The sequence below is a fragment of the Talpa occidentalis genome, unplaced genomic scaffold, assembly GCF_014898055.3.
Source record: "Talpa occidentalis isolate TD23 unplaced genomic scaffold, MPIMG_talOcc4v2.1 talOcc4.2, whole genome shotgun sequence".
Taxonomy (NCBI): domain Eukaryota; kingdom Metazoa; phylum Chordata; class Mammalia; order Eulipotyphla; family Talpidae; genus Talpa; species Talpa occidentalis.
The window spans coordinates 112,613,866-112,634,009 of record NW_023602073.1 but is presented as its reverse complement, the minus strand read 5'-3'; the positions used below and the strand labels follow the sequence as shown (position 1 = coordinate 112,634,009).

The 20,144-nt window shown below is 37.3% G+C and overlaps 1 protein-coding gene and 1 pseudogene across 1 annotated transcript; one reads left to right on the top strand and one right to left on the bottom strand.

Annotated features, from left to right (window-relative positions):
- The first annotated feature begins 2,885 nt into the window (after positions 1 to 2,885).
- Positions 2,886 to 3,861, top strand: LOC119253413 (annexin A2-like; annotated as a pseudogene).
- An 11,703-nt stretch (positions 3,862 to 15,564) lies between these two features.
- Positions 15,565 to 15,872, bottom strand: LOC119253412 (10 kDa heat shock protein, mitochondrial-like). The gene has a single exon (XM_037520953.2). The coding sequence runs from the start codon at positions 15,865 to 15,867 to the stop codon at positions 15,565 to 15,567; it is 303 nt and encodes a 100-aa protein (XP_037376850.1). The 5' UTR covers positions 15,868 to 15,872.
- Positions 15,873 to 20,144: the final 4,272 nt, after the last annotated feature.

Here is a 20,144-nt window from a genome sequence, read left to right as displayed (position 1 = left end):
GTATTGTGGGTCTTTGTATAAGAGACTTCATTTTGGGTCTATTGTCTGGTTTTTAACATACACAGTATATATTTTATGTATATATTTATCTATAAAATCATTGGCAATACATTGCACCTAAAATTTTCAAATTTTCTGTTTTCACTCAGTATTATATTTGTTAGATTTATTCATGCTGACTCACCTAGTGAAAGATTACTAACTCTCCTACTTTGGTAAAGGAGTTTTTTTTTTTTTTTAAATTTTAAGTCTCTCATGAACCATGTCTAATTAAAATATAACAAAATATTTAAAAATGCAATAGAACAAATATGTACTTGGCACAAATACCACTGTTGATTATGTTTAAAAGATAAATACTGCTCTGTGAAGTTGCTATAGAAATTTCTAAATACATGCTCTTAATATTTAGTATTCATCTTGACCCAGATTGGCAACAATAGTTTTAGTTTGTCAGTTGACTGTTTCACCGGATACACTTTAAGTGACATTGGTGTGATTATTTTCTTTTACTACTATTAGATATTGGTCTGTATCTTGTCATATGTTTTTCTCGTTTTGGTATTAAGCTAATACTTTCTCGGAGAATAAGTAGGGAAGTATTTCTACCACTTCTGTTTTTTGGGAGTGATGTGAAGTATTTGCATTAAATCTTTTATGTTTGGCAGAATTCATCATCTATGCGTAGCTTTTAATTAATTAATTTATTTTGATTCTTTACTATTCTTGTTTTCTGTTCTGAAACAGTCTGGGTAGCTTGTTTTGTCCTTCCAGGATTTTGTAAGTTGTTGGCATAATGTTGTTCATTGTATTCTTTTATGAATCATTTTTTTTTTCTGTAAGGTTGATAGTAATCTCTTCTTTTTCATTTTTGAACTCCATATTTTGAGGTTTTGTTTTAAGTATTTATACTAGGTATGCACTACCATCCAGGTCAGGTGACTTAATTTCAGTGAAATGTAACAATTTTTAAAAAAAAATTATTTATTTTTACATACAAGAGCTGGGGTATAGGCCAGAGATGTGGGGTGGGGGTGGGGGGATGGAGAGGATGATGAGAGGATTCACCAGAGACAGAGTGGGTAACAGGTAGATCAACTGAAATACATTGCTGAGGGGAGCAGCGGGCGAGACAGGAGAGGTCTGCTGAGCTATGTGGGGCGCCTCCCTGGAGGCCAGAGATGGAACTTGTGCTGCCAAGGCTATGGATTGCTTCATAGTGCGGTACTTAACCCTTTGCGCCACCAGGGAAGCCTGAAATGTAACAATTTGGCTCTTAATTTTGTACTATCATGGTGATACATATTTTGTCTAAATCTGTGATAAACCTAATAATATACTGACACCAATTTTGCTTAATTTTTAAAAAAATATTAATTTTTAAATTTTTTGAAAAATATTAATAGAGATTATCAGTAAGATAGAGTTCAGAACAATTGTTCTAGTCCATTAAACTTATGTGTCTTCATTTGCACCCCTCCAATACCTCACATAATCTATGCTTCCTCACATATAAAAGTGTGCATCATATAAATGACAGTTCTCAGACCTCTGGTTTTGTGTGTGTGTGTGTGTGTGTGTGTGTGTGTGTGTGTGTGTAGGTAGGTATGAAAGCATTTATATTTTCTATGTATATCTAGACCAGCACACAATAGCTTAAGAATTTTTATTACAATTTAAGTTTGTATAACATCTTATAATTTGTAAAGTACATTAACATCAACCAACCATTTCATTTTATATTTTCCCACCTCACATATATTTGAGGTAGGAAAAGCAAAAGAAATTGACTTGCACTATGGAGGAACAACTGTGACCGTGAGAGGATAAGTGACCTGTTCAAAATTACAGAGAAAAGGGGGAACACAGGTAGGACCCCTGAACCCGCCCCCATTTGTGTCCTTTATCCAATACCAAACTGGCTCCATTGATAGATACTTTAAAGATACCCAATGGATGCAACTGAAGAATGATCCTCTTCTCTTTATTATTTTTTTTTGAGAAATATATCCAGTATAACTTAGGTAGCATTATAGGGATTAACTTTCATTAACATATACCATATTTTATTATCTGAGTATTGATACCCATTAAAAATGGGGTTCTATGATGCCATTGACCTCTGGAATTTTGGAAAGAGGTCCGTACTCTAAAATGCTATATCTTCTCTATACTAAACACATAAAAACACACCTAATGGATTCTATACAGTGTATCAGAAGTTAATTGACTGATTGATTAAAAGTTCTTTAGGCTTACATAGACAACCAGATACCTAATTTAGTCTAAAGTAAAAAAAAATGTCAGAATTCCTGCTGTTCCTACCCATCACACACTTTTTTTTCCCCTGTGGAAAAGCATTTGAATTTTATTTTATTGTTTAAATGGTTTTTGAAAAATATTGATGAACACAATTTGTACTTGTCCTTATAGCTGGATGACAGACCTGCTATTAACATAGGATTTTCATCCTAGAAAGTAACTATTTCAAAAGAAATTCGGTGTTCAACTTGCTACAGGCAGGTTCCATGGAAATGCATGAGATAGAAGGAGGAAAAAGCCCACAAGAAGATTGCAGTTTTCTTTGAAAACAGGCTGCTGCTACTTCCTGCAAAGTTCATAAAGTGCCGTTGCCTTTGCTCAGCCATCCAGAGTGAAGTCACAGGACTCAAGCTTTTCTGGGGGTGGCTCACCAGGCGCTCCTCTTTTTCTTGCTCTCCTGACACTGCCTGTAGTCAGACTTGTCAGGTCTATTAAGGATGGTTACATTGGCCAGGACCTCCTTTCCAAATTGCAAGGGAAAGTTACTTGAAAAAATTCTGTGGAAAAGCTTTTCTTGGCGCCACATCTAAAGACTTCACAGTCTTGGCACCTGCCCAGCTTCTTTCAAAATGTCTACTGTTCATGAAATTCTGCTCAAACTCAACTTGGAGGGTGATCATGCTCCACCAAGTGATATGGGTCTGTCAAAGTGTACACCTTGAAGAGTGAAACAGCCATCAAGACCAAAGGTGTTGATGCGATCAGATAAGCAGCATCAACATTTTGATCAACCACAGCAATGGAAGACATAGGACATTGCTTTCACTCACCAGAGAAAGACCAAAAAGGAACTTGCATGAACACTGAAGTCATCCTTGTCGGGCCATCTGGAGATGATGATTTTGGGCCTATTGGAAATACCTGGTCAGTATGATGTTTTGGATTTGAAAGCCTCCATGAAGGGGCTAGGACTGATGAGCAGTCTCTCATTGAGATTATTTGTTGAAAGACAAACCAGGTGTTGCAGAATGTTAACAGAGTCTACAAAGAAATATACCAGATGGATTTAGAGAAGGACATTATTTCCAACACTTCTGGTGACTTCTGCAAGATAATAGTTGCCCTTGCAAATGTTAGAAGGGCAGAGGAGGGCTCTGTCATTGACTATAAACTCACTGACCAAGATGCCAGGGATCTCCATTATGCTGGAGTGAAAAGGAAAGGAACTGATAACCCCAAGTGGGATCAACTCCATGACTGAGTACAGTGTGTGTGTCACCTCCAGAAAGTATTTGAAAAGTACAAGAGGGCAGAAGTGGGTCAAAGGAGACCTGGAAAATGCTTTTCTGAGTCTGGTCCAGTGCATTAAGAGCAAGCCCCAGTGTTTTGCCAGCCAACTGTGCAACACTTTGAAGGGCAACACACCTTGTGATAAGGTCATTATTACAATCATGGTTTCCTGCAGTGAGTTGGATATGTTGAAAATCTGGTCTAAATTCAAGAAAAAATTACAGCAAGTCCCTGTACTCCTACATCCAGTAAGATACCAACAGCAACTACCAGAAGGCACTACTGTACCTGAGTGGTGGAGATGACTGAAGCCAAGGAGGCTGGAGTGTCCAGCAGTGGAGTGCATCTTCCAGCTAACAGTTCTAGAAAGCATCTATGCCCCAACCTATAAAGATGGCTTTAGCATTGCCACCTACCTTATTTCAGTAGCCTAAGCATTGCCTGTATTTCCCATCTAGTCTCTCATTTTAGACAAAGAAATGAACATTCCAAGAAGTTGGAAGAGAAATCTATGATGTGAAACATTTTGCTTCTTGAGTACTGTGTCATAAACAGATGAAGCTCAACCTTTACTTTAAAAAGAAGAAAAACTTTTCTCCTGTGTCAAGTTCAACACAAAATCCTGCTGTTCCTCGCTGTGCAATCTGCTGCTGTCAGAGTGCACTGGGATTTTGAACAGCTCTGTGGCTCTCATGCCTGGGTCATGAAGGCATCTTTAATGACATCGGTGGCTAAGTGTACAGGAATAACCTTTAGTTGGAAGTAATGGCCCTTGTAATTTCTCTAAAACAGAACACAACATTTCCCTTGACTCTTAAAGAGCTGCCTCAATGCAGCTTTCTACTTCTGCCAAAAACTCCACTGCTGACTGGTAGCAGAATGAGACGCATGGTCATCAGATCAGCCTCTTAGCCACAGCAACGTGGCAATGAGGGCCAGATTTTGCACTTCAGGGCTGGCAAAGCAAAATCAGCAAATTCTGGAGTCTTGGATTTTTGTGAGGCTGCTTTTGGTGAAGAGGACACCATAGATGAATGCCTCCTTCCTTGCTTTGATATATTTACCCCCCTAGCCATCTTACAGAATAATAGAATAGTTACAGGTGATTAAGAGATGGTAAAAAATATCCCCATAGCTTTTAAAAAAATCAGTGATCAGATAAGCAGGAATGATTTCATCTTCATGAGTGGGTTAGATATAAAATGTCTATTTAATTTTAACCATCATTATTATGAACCAGGTTTGTGGAAGTGGAAAAGGTGATTTAGATAATTGAGATTATCACTGATATGAAAACACATATATATTCAAAATTCTTTCAGAACTTTCTTGATAGCATAGATGACATCTGTGAATCTCGGGTTTAGAAGTCTTCATCTATTTTCTTGAAAGATCTGGGCTTGGAAGTCACAGAGAAAACCAAGTGATGAATCATCCATTAAAAGTTAGATATATCTGTCTTCCATGTTCCCCCGACTCCTGATCAGACCACTGTAGAGCACTTAGCCAAAATATTCTATTTTTATTTTTATTTTTTAATTTTTTTTAAAGATTTATTTATACAAGAACGGGGTACAGGCCAGATGTGTGGGAGGGTGAGAGGATTCACCAGAGACACAGTGGGGAACAGAACAGGCAGACTGACTGAAATATACTGCTGAAGGGAGCAGTGGGCGAGACAGGAGAGGTCTACTATGCCATGTGGGAATCTCCTCAGCTGGCCAGGATCGAACCCGCACTGCAGAGGCTATGGACAGCTTCACAGTGCTGCGCTCAACCACTTGCACACCAGAGGCCCAAAATCTTCTATTTTTAAATGTGTGGCTAATGCCAGCCTATGTATTTCTAAGGGGATAGCCATATTATTTCTTTTTACATTTTTATTCCTAGCATCAAATACAGTATGATGCAAATTAAAGATATTTAACAAACATTTGTAGTGAGACAATGACATTGAATTGCAATTACTAAGAAACATGGAGCATATTAGGAGAGATGCCCATGCTTCCGGGTGAGTGTTGGAAACTCTGGGGAGCAAACAAACAAAACTATATTGAAGGTCTTTGCTAGGAGTAGGTCCTATTAGAACAATCACCTGGGAAGTGCTGCCCATAGAATCAGACTACCCAAATGGGAGATTTTGTGGTGGTAATTGCCTTAATAAAGGCAGTTGAAGATCTTCAATGCATCCCTTGTTGTGGAACAGTTGCTGCCCACCTCACTAAGGAGAGAGTCACAGTTTGCCCCTTGTTGCTATATACGTGAATTGCTCAAGCAATCAAGTCTTAGTTATTAGAGTATTGCAGGTAGCTCAAATAAAATGAAAACACTAAGAGAGGGAATTTTGATAAAACACTATTTGGATAGTACAGTGAGGAACAGATGAACTGTCCAAAAGGACAGAGCCAAATTATGGTTTGCTAATTATTTTCTTATCAATACTATAGTGGACACTTAAGACACCTTTTGTGAGATGGGTAGACCAAGTCTTATTATAATTTGACAGGTATTTAAGTCGGTGTAGAGGGCTATGAGACCAGCTTCATCTTAAGACCAATAGTGGAACTAAGATTCAGAAATAATCTTATGATTTCAAATCCAAATTACTTTCCTTTAGTCAATGATACATTCCCCATAGCAAAACTAGTTTGAGAAACAAAGGATACTTTTCCTTAATTATTTTCCCAAAGTCTGAGTTGTGAACTGCAGTTGTGGGCCAGCAGGGAGAAATTATTTATGTGAAGATACTTATGAAACTCAAGAGCCTATTTGTTAACTTCCTTTGCCGGATATTTTCAGGGCAGATACTTGAGACATACTTTCAGAAAAATCCTTCAGAATTTCTTTTACATTTAACTTAACACATAGTTGTCAAATGGTTTATGCTGGACTTATGGTAGTAATATAAGATTTTGGCCTATATTATCCAAAATTTTTGTCTCAATTGAATACATACTGATTTCTGAGAAGCTTGCTTTAAACCTGCATTTTTTTTTTTAAGATTAAAAGAATATTGGCATTTTTTGTTGGCAAAAAGTAAAGTGACTTCTCAGGCATCAAAGCTGTTTAAAGTATTTTGAAAATGCAATTACACTATTCATCTGTTTTCTCTTTAGAACCAGTGTATCTTGCATGCCAGCTATGATTTTGTGCCCTGGATGGGATGCTAAGATTTAATCTCAGTTGAAATGAATTGAAGTACCTCATTGATACTAAACAGCATCATGATGAAAACAGATTTCCTTTAATCCTTGGTATTAGAAGGCAATCTCTTTATATGCAAGTAAAGAATTTTGCATATTGATTGTATTTTTTCATGATTGAATTTACACATTTATAGGCTGTTATTTTCTACGAAGGCACATGGTAAATACCTATTTCCATGATTTCCTCAAACAAGTTACAACTCCAGCATGCTAAACACTCTAAATAGCACAATTCATATCTTTCTTTCTTATTCTAATAATACTATTTTCTTACATTGATTTTATATTTCCATGAATGCACAAATAATTTTTAACACTCAAATAAAATATCAAGGAAACTCCTATCTCCTATGTCCATTGTAAATATTTCCTCTGTACTTGGGGGTTAGTGTGATCGATTTCCCTTGTTTTCTAGGGACTTTCTGGGTGACAACAATAGAAGTCTGTACCCAAGGAAACTCATTAGTCCTTGGCAAAAGAGGATGTTTGGTAATTTGAAGGATACGAAGCCAGAATAATTTAGGGTGCTGATTTGGCAGCAATTTTAATTTGCTTTTTAATTTGTGTTTAATTTCAAATTTTCTGAGGAGTCGAAATAATATACACACACATACATGCAAATGTATATACATATGTCTACGTACAGGTATAAATATACACCGTGACTTTGATTAGCAATTGTATTAATTTTCCCCTATTTTTTAATTAAATTCTCTCTGTGTATATTGATCCATTAAAAAATAATTTCACTCATTCATTATTATTATTTTTTATTGAAGTAACATTACAACATTATATAAGTTTTAGGTGTACATGTTTAAAAACCAGCATGTGTATATACTACATTAAGCCCACCACTAAAACTCCAATTCTATTCTTCACTATGAAATTGTTGTCTCTTACCCAATTTACCCACCCTCTTCTTGTCTTTCCTTTCTGGTGACAACTAACTGATCTAATAGTTTAAAATTTTGTTTGTTTTCCTTAGTTCATCTGTTTGTTTCTACCACGAGTGAAATCATATGGTACTTGTTTTTCTCTGGATGATTTAACTGAACATAAGATACTCTAAAGTCATCCATGTTCAAATGGCAGGATTTCATTTTTTCTATAGCTGAGTAGTATTCCATTGTGTAAATACATCGCATTTTCCTTATCTGTTTGTCTGTTGATGGGAACATAGGTTTTTTCCAGCTGCTGGCAATTTGAAATAGTGTTGTAATAAACATGGGGATGGTTATTTATTTTTTGAAGTAATGGTTTTGTTTTCTTTGGGTAAATACCCAGAAGTAAGTTAACTAGCTGTTATTTATTTTGTGAATTAATGGTTTTGTTTTCTTTGGGTAAATATCCAGAAGTAAGATAACTAGCTGTTAAATTTAACATTTTTTTTTTTAGGAGACTCTTTTATAGGCAAAACATAGCTAGTAACACACGTTTTATATATATACATATGTATACATATGATCTGTACATATTATGTGTGAACCTTTGTTGTCACTTAGGTTGTCAGAAGTGAACAAAGGAGTGGCTTTTCAGAACTGGGGAATTATACACATATGATTTGTTTTGTTTCCTAGAGTATCTTTGTTGATTGTTTCAGCATTCCTTGGTATATTTTATTTAGGAGGCAGTGCCACAGCTACACCAATTATAAAGAGACTTAGATTATCTTTAGGATTAGATAAATGAACAAACTTCTGATTCTTTACGTAAAACAGGTAATTTTTTAGATATCATTTGTCGGTAGGTATGATATGAAAAATAATTTCAGCAAGAATATGGAAAACAAATAATTACATTTAGCTGCAATATCTGAGAATTTCAGTGCTTTGCATGATTTGCTTATGGCTTTTTTCAGGAACTAATACATAATCTATGCTAAAGGAGTCTTGAATAACAGTTACTGTAGTTTTACCTCCTCAACATGGCAAAAAGACATCATTATATCCATGAATAGTTTGAACAAAATTAGGTACTTCGTTTTTTTTTTTTAAGACGAGATATTTAAATAATCCCATGTCTCGTACTTAGATGGAAATTAGAATTCATTTCTTAATAAAGTACATTTTGTACATTGAGTATATTGTTGAATGAGGTAACTTCTGTTTGCATTTAACTCAGAAATGCTCTATTTCTATTTGTCATACATCACACATACCCAGCACATTTAGGTTTAAGCTAAATTAAAGACAGCCTTTTGTTTTTGCCTGGAACTTTCTAATGGTGATTAATAATATAGTCATCAATATATACTGAGATCTATTTCTTAGGCCTTAGAACTTAGCTATCTTTTCTAGAAGTTTGAAGTTATATTATTACTTTAAAGACATTGTTGATCATGTTTATGATTCATTTGAGGTTGATTCTGGCTAGGAATGAAAATCCAAAAGTATATTGCTCCTATGGTAAAATGTCACCTGCTTGAGAATGAGTCACTTTAAAATGTGGATTCCAAATATCCTTGTGGTGAAAATCTGGGAATGTACTCATCTTACTAGACATACTAAGGTTCACCTACAATAGAGTTCCCACAAAAGAGCCAAAGAGAGAGCAGAGCGAAAACAACCTTTAAGCATTAGTTGTCAGTGTGAAGAGGAAAAGAGAAGGAAAAAAAATAGTAGAATATGAAAAATGTCATCTGGAAGCAAAAGAGAGTAGAGTGAAAGAATGCAGAAAAACCTGGGCAAGGTGATGGGTAAAAGAAGGAAAATAATTTCAGAGAAGGAACTTTAATATTATCAGAACTCACCTCTTTTTAAAAATATCTACATAAGAACATTTCTATTTTTAAAATTACCTGTACTCTTCATAGTCACTTCTTCCTCATGCCACTTCGTTTTACAGTGCCACATAAACAGCAGTGCAGGCTGATACCATGGGAGAAAGAAAGATGAGAAAGAGAAGAGAACAAATATTATATGTTGAATATTGTGCAAGATGTCATGATAATAAATGTATTATATGTTTGATAGTTATGAGGAAGAAGAAACTTAAATAATCAAAAAAAGTTCTAACTCATTGACTTTGAAAGGAAGACAGTATACAATTCATAGAGATTTATAGGGCTTTACAAATTTGTAATTTTTCTGTAGTCCCAAATTTTATTGACATGATTGGGAAGAATGGCAAGTAGCTAGAAACAAGCTGATTTATATGTGGAGAGTTCCTATAGTGCATATTATGTACACTATTTCCATTTTAATAGAAAGTCTGTCAATAGTAAAATACCCTAATAAAACAGACTCTCAGATCTGCCAAGATGGATTAAGTGCCACCCATTGTCCTTTATATTGCTTAATCTATTTTACCTGCTCAACTAGGGGCTATCCTATTTGCTTTTTCTTTTTTTTTTTTTCATTATTTTTATTGCGGAACATTCTCATCATCTCCTTTTTGAATTAATCACATTTCTTATCATTACACTATCCCTGAAAAGCTATAGAATGAGAGCATCATGAAAAATTAGCATATATAATATGTGCTGATGTATTATGTTCACACAATGTCTGTTTTGAGGATTTGCATGAAGGCTTGTTCTATGCCACAATGCTCTGAATGTTCCTATTCTGGAACAATGAATGTTATCACTGAGGGTGTGCTTCAGACTGCAAGAGCAGGTTCCTCATTACCTCTTGATCACTGTCATTATGGTCTGTGCTTTATTTCAGATCTGGGCATCCTTTCTTAGGCTGACACAGAACACAGAAATTGCACGTAATACTCACCCAGGTCTTCTATTATTTCTAGCAAGGGGTCTGATCCAGAATGGGGATTTAAAATCACAGATAACCACATAGTTTACAAAACCCAGCTGTTAAATCTTCCTCTCTAAAGCTATTGTCATAGATTATAGAGGAGGCATGGATTGGCTTCAATTTGGGGTCAGATTTTGAACATGTGGCTGTTTGTAATTCCCACCATCCTGGGAAAAGTCCCACTCACCCATGGGAAAGAAAGTCTGAAAGTTCAGTTACTTCCTAACCATTGGCTCAGTTTTATTTGCATAAATTGCCCACTATAAAATTTGTGTTATCTATAATGTTCCACAAATATTATTATTAGCTTGTGGGCAATTATAAAGAAAACCACCCTATTTTTGAAGGGAGCAGATGAAAATTCGCTGGAGCTGCTTTTTTCTATGCATTTAATTATTTAGTTGACACTGAGATCTGAAGCATAAATGAGGTAAAAGTAACAGATTTGTCACAATATATGAGGCACATGTAATATTTCTCCTAAAAATATATAACTAAATTTTTTTGATCATTCAGGTTTGTGATTTGACCTTGTAGATACAAATTGTGTGTGTGTGTGTGAAAAGAATGCAGTTCTAATTAAATCCAGAATTTGGACAATATTACAGGAAGGCTGCAGCATTTTTCATCCAAACAATTTCAACTTCAACATCAAATTATTATGAGAGTTCAAGTTTTCTGAGTGAGTTCACATTTGTTTTTCTTTTCCACATTGCATAGCCAAAGAGCATTGTCAATGGAAACATACTATTAAGAGGTGATTCAGACACCATTCTATTAGTTTTTGTTTTTAGCATGCCATTTTAATTGCTATTCCTTGGGGAAATTAACACAACGTTCCAAACACAGTCCCAAAATTTTCATGCTAACGCTCAGTTGTGAAAATTTCAGAGTTATAGGTAACTTTGCACCAGAAGGAGTTCTGTCAAAAGTTCAGGTACATTCTGTCCACACTCTGCATCTTAGTCTGTTGTATAATGAGGGCCAACAAGTGTGATTCCAGAACATTTACCAGCAGAATTTGGAGCTTGAGAGGCCTAAGAAAAAAGTGTGTGTGTGTTTGTGTGTGTTGATAGGAAAGGCCACAAAGGGAGGGAAACAGGAAAATAGGAAAAAAAAAAAAAAACACGTTAAATGAAACCTCACTTAAAAATAAAATTCTTTAAGAAATACATTGAAAATAAATTGTGAATGTTTTGCTGCAACTAAAATGAAAGAGCCAGGTCTGTGTGCCACCATGTGTAGGCTAGATAAAAAATAATATTGAATTAAACACCGAATAAACACGGCAAGTTTATTAAGGAAAAGAGAACAGGGAAACAGGGAAACATGCATAGACACAGGTGGGCAGTCTTCAAGAACAAGAGATGCCTCTTAGCAAAGATTTTTTTTTTTTTTATTTATTTATTTATTTTTTTTTTAATTTTTTTTAATAGAGGCATGTTTATTTATTTATTTATCTGTTTGTTTGTTTGTTTTTGTTTATACATGCACTGGGTACAGTCAGAAGCGCGGGAGGGTGAGAGAATTCACCAGAGCCAGAGCGGGGAGCAGAGCAGGCAGAAGGACCGAAGTACACTGCTGAGGGGAGCAGCGGGCGGCAGGAGAGGTCTGCGCGCCATGCGGGACCCTCCTCCGGTGGCGGGGGAGCAGCCGGGGATCGAACCGGCACCGCAGAGGCCACGGGCAGGTTCGCAACCCAGCGCTCAACCGCTGCGCCACCGGGGAGGCCCTTAGCAAAGATTTTTGATATTCGCTTTAGTGTTCAGTGCTGAGGCATTAATTCAGAGGTATTTTAAGTTTTTCATTCCTGAGAAAGTTAATAATGAACTTTATTTTTCACATCTTACATCACTCACCGTCTGTGAAGTTGTGGAATTTGCAACAAATGTAGGCAGAAAAAGACATCCTCCTCAAATCTTTGTTCTGGAAAGAGGGAGGGATAAGTGAGTCCAGCAACTGGCCTCTAGGTGGGTTGCATGAGATGGGATAACTTCTGGTTTCATATCTCCATTATGTCTTGTTTCCTGGATTGAGCTGTTAATTTTTCCAATATAAAAAAATTGTTTAAAAATACTTTCATTGCTGAGAAATAAAAATTGAAGAAATAAAAACTGACCTCATTCTCTTTTATACCACTACCTGCCTTTCTTATAATCTTTCTTATAATCTTGTTTTGCAGTTGGGAAATTCTTGTGTACACAAGGAAGACTTTTTTTTTAAAGATTTATTTATTTATTTATACAAGCACTGGGTACAGTCAGAAGCGCGGGAGGGTGAGAGAATTCACCAGAGCCAGAGCGGGGAGCAGAGCAGGCAGAAGGACCGAAGTACACTGCTGAGGGGAGCAGCGGGCGGCAGGAGAGGTCTGTGCGCCATGTGGGACCCTCGCCAGTGGCCGGGGATCGAACCTGTGCTGCAGAGGCTGCGGGCAGCTTCGCAACCCAGCGCTCAACCGCTGCGCCACCGCGGAGGCCCAAGGAAGACATTTTTAAGGAGCTGGATTCGCTCTTCCCTCACTTTTTCCAGAACAAAGATTTGAGGAGGATATCTTTTTCTGCTTAGCCTTCTGTACCGCTTACTTCCCTATCATTTCTCCTTTGTCCTCTCTGCCTTCTCACTATTTTGAAGCTAAAAGTTTGTTTTTAGTTCACTTTATAATTTGAGACCATTTCTCCCACAGAGTATTTGTATACCTAGAATATTAGCATGTGCTTCAAGACAGAGTTTTTTTCAATGTGCAAAAGGGGTGATACTTTTTATAATGGTGACTGGGCAATAAGGTTAAATTTCAGGTCACTGGTTCTGCTCAGAATTGCACCTTAAGTGTGTATATATCTCTACTTTTGACACTCAAACAATATTTAAATAAGGTACATCAAATTTTATCTTAAGCATTGATGCTATTTGTTGATGCTAAGCCTTGATGGAACAAGAAAAGACATTTACCTTGCAGCACTTGCGGTGTATGTAAGAAAAGGTGCTAGTAGTACTAGCATTTAAAAGATTAAAAAAATATAGGGCCTCCCCGGTGGCGCAGCGGTTGAGCACTGGGTTGCGAAGCTGCCCGCAGCCTCTGCAGCACCGTTTTGATCCCCGGCCCCCAGGGCGAGGGTCCCACATGGCTTGCAGACCTCTCCTGCCACGCCCTCTGCTTTGTCAGTCGGCCTGCTCTGTTCTGCTCTGCTCTCCGCTCTGACTCTGGTGAATTCTCTCACCCTCCTGTGCTTCTGACTGTACCCAGTGCTTGTATAAATAAATAAATAAATCTTTAAAAAAAAAAAAATCAATGAGCCTGTTGGAGCCTTAGTCTGTTTAATGAGAGACATCTTTGTTTTTTAATTTTTCCTTTTTGTCATAGGTACTACTAATACAGTACTTTAACAACTTAAATACTGTTAATGGAAAGGAAAACATTTTCATATACCATTTATGTCTGTGTATATGGTAAAGCAAAGAGGATGTTCAGTGTTGTGGGTGGTAAAAATGTTGATGTTGTCTAATGCTTACAATGAAATGGAAGCCTGAAAAAAATAGAAAAGTTAATGAAGTTAAAAATCTAAGTTTTGAGGTCTTTTTTTTTAGTGTACTTAAGTTGTTTTTTTTTATTTTTTATTTATATCTTTTACTTCATTTTGTATTCCCTGAAAAATTCCCAACACCTGGCCTACCGGTGGCGCAGCAGTTGAGCACTGGGTTGCAAAGCTGCCCTCAGCCTCTGCAGCGCAGGTTTGATCCCCAGCTCTGAGGGTCCCATATGGCGCGCAGACCTCTCCTGCCGCCCGCTGCTCCCCTCAGCAGTGTACTTCGTCACTCTGCCCTCTCTGCTCTCCACTCTGACTCTGGTGAATTCTCTCACCCTCCCGCACTTCTGACTGTACCCAGTGCTTGTATAAATAAATCAATAAATCTTTAAAAAAAAAATTCCCAACACCAATTCACCTGTGAACCATCAACATAGTTCCTTGTGCTCTTTTCCCCCATTTTGATCCCTTTTCCTCCCCCGCCCTGAATGTCTCTGATTTATGGTTGCCTGCTAATTTTGTTGGTTTTATTAATATTATAACTATTGTTATTTTTTCCCAGATCCCTTATCTAGTTCCCTATGTTCCTCTTATAAGTGAAACCATCAGATAATTTTCTTTTTCCTCCTGGCTTATTTCACTGAGCATGAACCCATCTAGCTCTGTCCATGTTGCTGCAAATGGCATGAATTTATCTTTTTTGATTGTTGGATAGTATTCTATTGTGTATATGTACCACATCTCCTTGATCCAGTCATCTATTTTTGGACATTTGTGTTGTTTCCATAGCTTACCTATTTAAGAAGTGCTGCAATAAACATAGGGGTGCAGGTATCTTTTTGAATTAATGTTTTCATGTCCTTTAGGTAGATACCTAGGAGTGGACTTGCTGGATCATATGGAAGCTCCGATATTATTACTTTGAGGAACCTCCACACAGCTTTCCATAGTGGTTGGACCAGTTTGCATTCCTACCAACAGCGTAGGAAAGTTCCTTTTTCTCCACATCCTTGCCAACATTTGTTGTTGCTAGTTATTTTAATATGTGCCATTTTCAGTGGTGTAAGGGGTACCTCATTTTGGTTTTGAATTGCATTTCCCTGATTACAAGTGATGTTGAATATTTTTTCATATGTCTGTGGCCATTTGCATTTCCTCTTTGGAGAAGTGTCTTTTTAGCTCTTCTGCCCATTTTTTGAGTGGATTGTTTACTTTGTTTTTGCTGAGTTGTAGTCCACTGAGAGGTGCTTGCAGGCTGGGTGGGAGGTACTTCCCTGTTGAGCTGCTAGGTCCCTATGGGTGTGTTTTTTTTTTTTTTTTTTTTTACCATTCATTTATATGCTTTTATTTGGAAATGTTTATGTAAGTACAGTGAAACTAAATTTAGAGACACTGGATGTCATCACAGTTTGGATAGCATTAGTTTATTATAAAAGAGACACAAATTATTTACATGATGAAAGATTTCAGAACTTGAGTGGAATGGGCAGCTTCACATCATGCCATTTCAGTCTTGATTTCAGTCTACATACGTTCCAAGAATTTCACCATCTCTAAATAAGAAATAATCTTGTCATCTAGAACTACTTTGGTGCCTCCATATTCTGGGAGAAGAACTTTATCTCCAACTTTCACACTAACTGGTTGAATCTCTCCATGCTTTCCTTTAGAGCCTGATCCAACAGCTACTACTTTTGCTTGCAACACTTTTCCTTGAGATTTTTCTGGAAGCATAATGCCTCCTTTGGTTACAGTTTCAGCTGCACTCCTTTCGACTAATACTCGGTCGAAGAGGGGAAGAAACTTTCTAAATGCCTGTCCTGCCATGACTCCGGCCGCAACAGTCGCCCTGTTCTCCCGCCGCTGCAAAAAAGACAGACCCGCAGCCCGGCCCTCCGGACACGTGAATGTGGGCAGAGGCCGCCCAACGCGCAGACCCCCATGGGTGTGTTTTGGAAAAACACCTAGTTGTCTTCCTAGGGTCTGCTATCTCCCTTGGGTGTACTGAGGGAGGATAAAGAACGGCACTGAGAGGCTAGGTATGAACCGTGGCATATCCAACAGTCTCTGACACTCTTCACAGCAGATGTGGGTGTGGGAGGATCAACACCCTTTCTGGATCCCTGAGGTAGGTAGGCAAGTGTGGGGGTCCTGAGGCCACCTTCCACTTGAGGGCTTGGGATATCATGAGGACACTGATCTAGGGACCAGCCCTACAAGGTTCCAGCTGATGGCCCTCCCACTGGCAGGTGCAATCGGTTCAATGGTATGTACTTTCTGGAATAACCTCAGCTACAGCCTCCAGGTTTGGGTTGTAGGTGAGTGGTGATTTTTTTGATCACTAGGTGGCGCCAGAGATGTCTCCTAGTAAACTTTCAGAACTGTGCTTGTTCCTGCGGGTCTCTGGGAAAAGCAGGGGGGAGGGGGGAGGAAGGGGTGAGAGGAGGGAGGCGGGAGGAGGGAGGGGGAGAGGAGGGGAGGGAGAGGAGGGGAGGGGGGAGAGGAGGGGGAGGGGAGGGGAGGAGAGGATCACAACAAAGGGGTTTGCACCTAGCGCTGTGTGCCTACCTGTCACTCTCCAGCGTTCTCAGAGGTCTCGGCATTCTCCCTGTATCCTGGTCTCCAAGCTTTTACTCCTCTTTTTCTGCTACATGATATGGGCTGGCTTTGTGGGTGGGGGAGGGAAGGATTCCAGAGCAGTGATTTTCTCTCTTCCCTTCCCTCGTCTTCCAACTTTTCCTCTGCTTCTGTGTGAATCACCAGGATCACCTACTTTGTCCAACCCATCTGGGTCCTGCCAGGAACTCCTTGTTATTTCTCCCTATCAGTTTGTTATAGGGCAGCCCCGATACAAAACGGGGTGCCTGACTGTGGGTCCTCACCCGCGCGCTTAAAAGGACTTATCAATACTCTACTGCAGGCACACGCGAAAGGTTAATAAAAGGTTTAGTGACAAGGGAAGGGGAAATGAGGAAATGTACAGCTCAGGGAGAAAAGTGGGAGGCAAAGTTTTAAATGCGTCCTACCCGATCCGCCGATCAGGAATCCCCAAAATGGCGCTCTCAGAGCTGGCCGCCAGCCAGGAGCCCTGAAGCCAGGAGGCGATTGAGAGACCCCAAGGCCCACGTGTTTGGTTTTTATATCCAACCTGGCTGCTTAACTCCACCCTCAGGTCCCAGCCACCTTCCCTTTGGTGGTGATGGGATTTGTCTTTCCCAGTGTCTTGATGGCTTCGGTCTGGAGTGGGGGTGGAGTCCACAAAGCCTGTATGGAATTAGCTCAGGACATCCTTTCCCCCTAACAAGTTGTTTTATAGGACAATTTAATCCTAGCATTCGTAGCCACCATGTTGGTGACGTCATTGCCTTTGAGGTCATGTTGATAGCAGTGTGTGCTGCCTTCACCCAGCTTCATTTCTCCTCAGCAATGTCCCTTCCTGCGCTGACCATTTCCAGAGTGCTACCTATCATATGAAGCCCTTATATATTCACTGTTAGACGTTGTGAAAATAGAAAATATTCCAGCTCATAGTCGTAGTGGGTGGAAGATGCTCATTACCAATGTATTTCCTGGTGTGTGTTCCATGGAGCCTTAGAAGTGAGCGATTCTATGAGTACAAGGGTCAGAGGCCAAAAGAATGTCAGAAATTGTTAAGATCATGTTTTTTTTTCTCTTGTAATTTCATAATGCACTTTAGTACAATTTAGGAATTGATATCTATGATATAGAAACTTGTTTAATTTACCTAACTACGGATTTCTTAAAATACCACCTTCATTGAGGTTAATATTATGGAGCTAGAGTTGGTAGGTGGATAATTTAGGTAGCAAACATAAGGAATGATTTCAGTAGTTCATTTTTTCAGACTAGTTTTCTTAATTGGCACTTTGTTTTTTTCACTTGTTAATACTTGTAAGTTACCTCCAATGTGAGGAAATTATTTGTGGACTAATTGAAATGTCATTGAAAAGAGATACCTCAATCTGTGTATTTAATGACTAAAAGGAGAATCAGTATCATCAAAAGCAAATATTTCCATTAAAAACGTTTCCTTTTAGTACATTAAAAACAATTCAGGATAATAGATTTTTCAAGTCCTTATATTAGGAACTATGTAATGCGATGAAAAAACTACCAAAAATAATTAGAAATAATAATTAATAAATTAGAATTTATTACTTATTGTAGTCCAGAAAAGGTTTATAGGAAGAAACAACTTATTTCTTGAATTTCCCAACCCATTGTGTTAATTGTGATTAAAAAGTACTAACAGTAAAGATACATTAGCTTGGTCTTACTCAAAATTAAATAATTTTTTAAATTCAAGTTTGCCCTGTTTTAAAGAATATATGATCACAAAGAATAATTTGAGTAATAATAGCTTGATAAAGTGAGTAAATGGGTTCCATATTATTAATAGTATAAATGGGAAGAATATAGGAATTAAAAAATAAATTAAAAGAAAAAATAATAAAAGAGGTACCTCAAACTGACATTCTTGATTCCTTAATTCATCAATTATAAGACATATACAACAAAGGAGCTGTATCTGATGATGAAAGTTGAAACACTGTTATCAAAAGGGGCACTGTACAGAACAACCACTCTAAGATGAAAACACGAATAAGTTCAAGAAAGGTTTTTGGATATTCATGAATAGATTAGGATTTTTTTAAATGTGCTTATGTCTAACAATTCAAATGGACAGTGTTTAAATAAATAAGAACTGAACTTCCTGAGGCAATATATTCCAGCATTTAAGAGTGTGGCCCCCGGAGTAGTATTGCCCAGTTTGTCATCACAATCTGTCCACTTAGGTATGACACTTGAATGTCGTGTAAAGCTCATTATCTCCATCTTGGGTTAATGGGGAAATCAGTAAACTATCTTACAGATTTGCTCTAAAGTTCTTAGCACAGTAAAATTTTAGCTTTTGTTATATTTATAAATTGTCCTTGGTGACACTTCATTAACCTTTTGAAAAAAAAAAAAATCCCTAAACATTCCTCAGAATGATTCTAAAAGACCAGATATTGAACTCAGAAGAAACTGGCAATATCTACCAGATTTTTAAACTCTTATGCAATATTTCCAATGGTATAACTTTGAAATTATATAACTATTTTGAAATTTATTTTATGTTCAAATATGTCATCAATTGTTTGATGATATGCAGGGTCCCATAATTTTGTCAACTCATGTATTTATTGTAAGACTCATTCCTGAATATTTTAATTTAACTTCTATTATTTCTTTGTAAATATTTTCTTATATCTGGATTGGAAGAGAATCTATCACCTTGCCCTATTGATACAATTCTTTCATTTTTAATTTTATGTGTTCTGATGGTAAAAGAAGAAAGTTGCTTTTCCTTAACTATTGAAATTTTCAGAGTATATTTACTGTAAGTAATGAACTTTAATTACTTTTGCAATTACAGCCTATTTGATTGAATTTTCCACTGACTGCATAAAACATCTGTCCTGTTGGGACTATGCAGAGTCTCTGATCTGGGTACAACATGCTGTTAAAATACAGTAACATCTGCAGTCCATTAATTTCTAAAGCAATAGGCAAGTTGGGCTTCCAAAAGGGATCAGGCAAGTTTGTATTTGGGAATTCTGTTTCTTTGCTTTCCATAAGTGGAATGAGACAATCATGCTTTCTGCCTTGTTTGTTTTTATTTAGTTTTTAATAAAAAAAATAAGTAATTAACAGCAATTTGATTTGGTGCCCTATTTTATTCTGTTTCTACTAACTTTTCTTGGTGATAGTAGAAGTAACAGTAATGAGAAGACATTTATAATTTAACTGACATCAGGATGCTGTTAATGGACTGCTAAGTGATATGAAGATATTTTGTGATAATAGCACTTTTATGTATATTGCTTTGAAGACTCAGTTGAATGATACTTGGAAGTTGAGAAAAAGGCCCCTAGGAATATAAAAGTTTTAAATTTTGTTTGAAAATACCAAGAAAGACTATCATTATTATTATCTTGTTTGTTGTTCCTTTTGGAACTATTCTGTTTAATGTAGAAATATGTCTCCAATAAAGTGTAGAGATCATTTCCTATACCTTTATGTTTTAGAAAAAACAGAAG

Excerpts from the sequence above, each read along its gene's own strand:
- LOC119253412 (XM_037520953.2), bottom strand. The coding sequence starts at position 15,867 with ATGGCAGGACAGGCATTTAGAAAGTTTCTTCCCCTCTTCGACCGAGTA.